This window comes from Ostrinia furnacalis, unplaced genomic scaffold, assembly GCF_004193835.3.
Source record: "Ostrinia furnacalis isolate ACB-3 unplaced genomic scaffold, ASM419383v2 OfSCF3320, whole genome shotgun sequence".
NCBI classification, from domain to species: Eukaryota; Metazoa; Arthropoda; class Insecta; order Lepidoptera; family Crambidae; genus Ostrinia; species Ostrinia furnacalis.
This window is the reverse complement of record NW_021133559.1, coordinates 9,086-11,338: the sequence shown is the minus strand read 5'-3', so window position 1 is coordinate 11,338 and position 2,253 is coordinate 9,086. Positions and strand designations below refer to the sequence as shown.

Here is a 2,253-nt window from a genome sequence, read left to right as displayed (position 1 = left end):
AATGTGGGTTTCATAACGGGGAAGTTATTATTTCAAAAGTTATGAAGCAAAAACGAGTAAATTCTGGAAACCGGACACTCCATTTTAGGCCAAATTTCGCCCGTTTTTGAACTTTCGGATTTTTTCAAGGCGAGATGTAAAGCCTGGCGGTCTTCTAAATATGCTCTCCATCAAGTCAAGAGTCCTATAAATACGTGTGATTTTTTTCAAGTCCGTACTTCAATTTTAAAGGTAATTTTTTCGCCCCAGTAGGTCGATCGGTCGTCCCCGTAGAAATGCCCTAATACTTTGACTGGTAAGAATTGTTTTGACCACAACTTGCCTCTAACTTGGCAATGGGATAAAATTTTTTGCTATGGCGAATGGCGACAGAATAATTAAAATGGTGGTATTAGAACCCGAGCGGAATTAGAAGAACTATTTCAAATTAGACGTTTTGAGACAGAGATTTCTCGTCCGTTTGCAGTCGGTCAATTAGGTACCTACCAAAGTACCAACAGAGTGTGCGGTCTTCCAAACGGACGAGAAACGTCAATCTCAAAACGAATTTGAAAGAGCCCTATTAATCCTACCACTAACCAAACCAAGTACAAAAGTTTAACTCCACTGGGAATCGAAACACCTGTATTCACGCAATCCGCGGGCAGATGTCAGTACGTCGTTTAAAATCGTCGTTTAAAAACGCAGGCAACACCGTAACCCTGGAGGTGTGCTCCGAAGAGACCCTCTACCAGATTATGATGCGCTACCTGCCTCACAACTCGCACATGCTCTCCTACTCCTGGCGGTACCTGGGCCGGGGACTGTGCCTGACCAAGACCCTGGCCGACAACGGCGTGCCTGATGAACGGGACCGCTTCAGCGATGTGGCTCTACCAGAGAACATGCACATACCGGCGCTACTCATCTACTATAATGACGACTTGACTGAAGGTAGACTGAGGTTTATTAATGTACTTGTTCGGAAGTCTCAGCCGTGTAACGTAGGTCTTAGGCTGATAGAGCTCTTTTAAAAGAACCTAGATAAGGCTTCAATGCTTTCTATTTCATTAAAGTCTCTTCTTTAAACTGAAAGCTGAAGTGGACTGAAAGACAATCTAAAGAGTTCGTATTATCCACGAAGACGCGCGGGGTCGGGGGTAGCGGGGTAAGCGGGGAGTTTGACCCGACCAATCCGAGCGTCATTGTTGGCATTGGCAGCGTTGCCCCATTGAGGGCTATCGTTTTAGCGCTCACCAGTTAGCGCCACTGTAGAGTAAGGTCCTGTCACTTGCTAGTAGCGAAGACAGTGGCACCAACTGGTGAGCGCTAAAGTGGTAGGAGGACTATCGCATTTGCACTCATCAAGATGGCGCCACTGTAGAGTAAGGTCCTGTCAATCACCAGGGGTGCCAACTGTTAAGTATAAAAACGATAGCCCTCATTGGATCATTGTCCGTGAGTGCGCGCGCAAACTACAATGATGACGCTCGGATTGGTCGGATCATGATCCCCGCACCCCGTGCTTTCCTCGACCCCGCACGTCTTCGTGGATGAATGAACTATAAAAGTTTTGCTATGTATAATAAAAACTGTCTACTTACTAATTATAGCAGTTACTGCCATCACGTGAAACCTCAATAAATGCAAATCTTCAAGGTTGGTAAATTCGAAAACAATCTCAGTAGGTACACAATGAGTGATCGTAATTTGTGTTTTTCAAGCTTTTACAGATGCTTTCAGAGCTTATATTTTGTTACTTTCAGATCCCCACCGGGATGACTGCTTCTGCCACGACGAAGGTTGTGTGAAATGTGGAAAAGTTGAAGTTTGATAGAATTTTATAGGTTTTTTTGATACGATTGTAACGAATTTGTGATACATTATTTACTTACATTTTTACATATCTATTTTTTAATTGCTACTCATTTTAATAAATATTTTTAATTGTTAAAATGTTTTTAATTTATAGTGACTCTACCATGATTTACTTAGCTAACATTTTAGTAAGCACTTATACTGTAGAGTTCTGGATTCGATTCCAGCATGACTTAAATCATATGTAAAGCTTTAAATTGCGAAATGAAATATGAAACGAGTTTACATATTATTTTTGGTCACAAAACGTCTCACTAATAAGGAGTTTGTCATGAGTTGGTCGTAAAAACGACCAACTCATGACAAATTCCTTATTTCGTTTTCTGCTCTACTGTCTTCCATTTAACGTCCACTCTCTTTAACGTCGAAAAATGATCAGTCCCTTAATAAAACATG

The 2,253-nt window shown here is 41.8% G+C and overlaps 1 protein-coding gene across 1 annotated transcript; it reads left to right on the top strand.

The window, feature by feature from the left end:
* Positions 1–687: 687 nt before the first annotated feature.
* On the top strand, positions 688–1,813 carry LOC114357670 (cytochrome b5 domain-containing protein 1-like; the record flags this gene model as incomplete). The annotated part of the gene is made up of 2 exons (XM_028311404.1): positions 688–933; positions 1,746–1,813. Coding segments are annotated over 2 exons (314 nt in total), but the record flags the coding sequence as incomplete, so codon positions are not given.
* Positions 1,814–2,253: the final 440 nt, after the last annotated feature.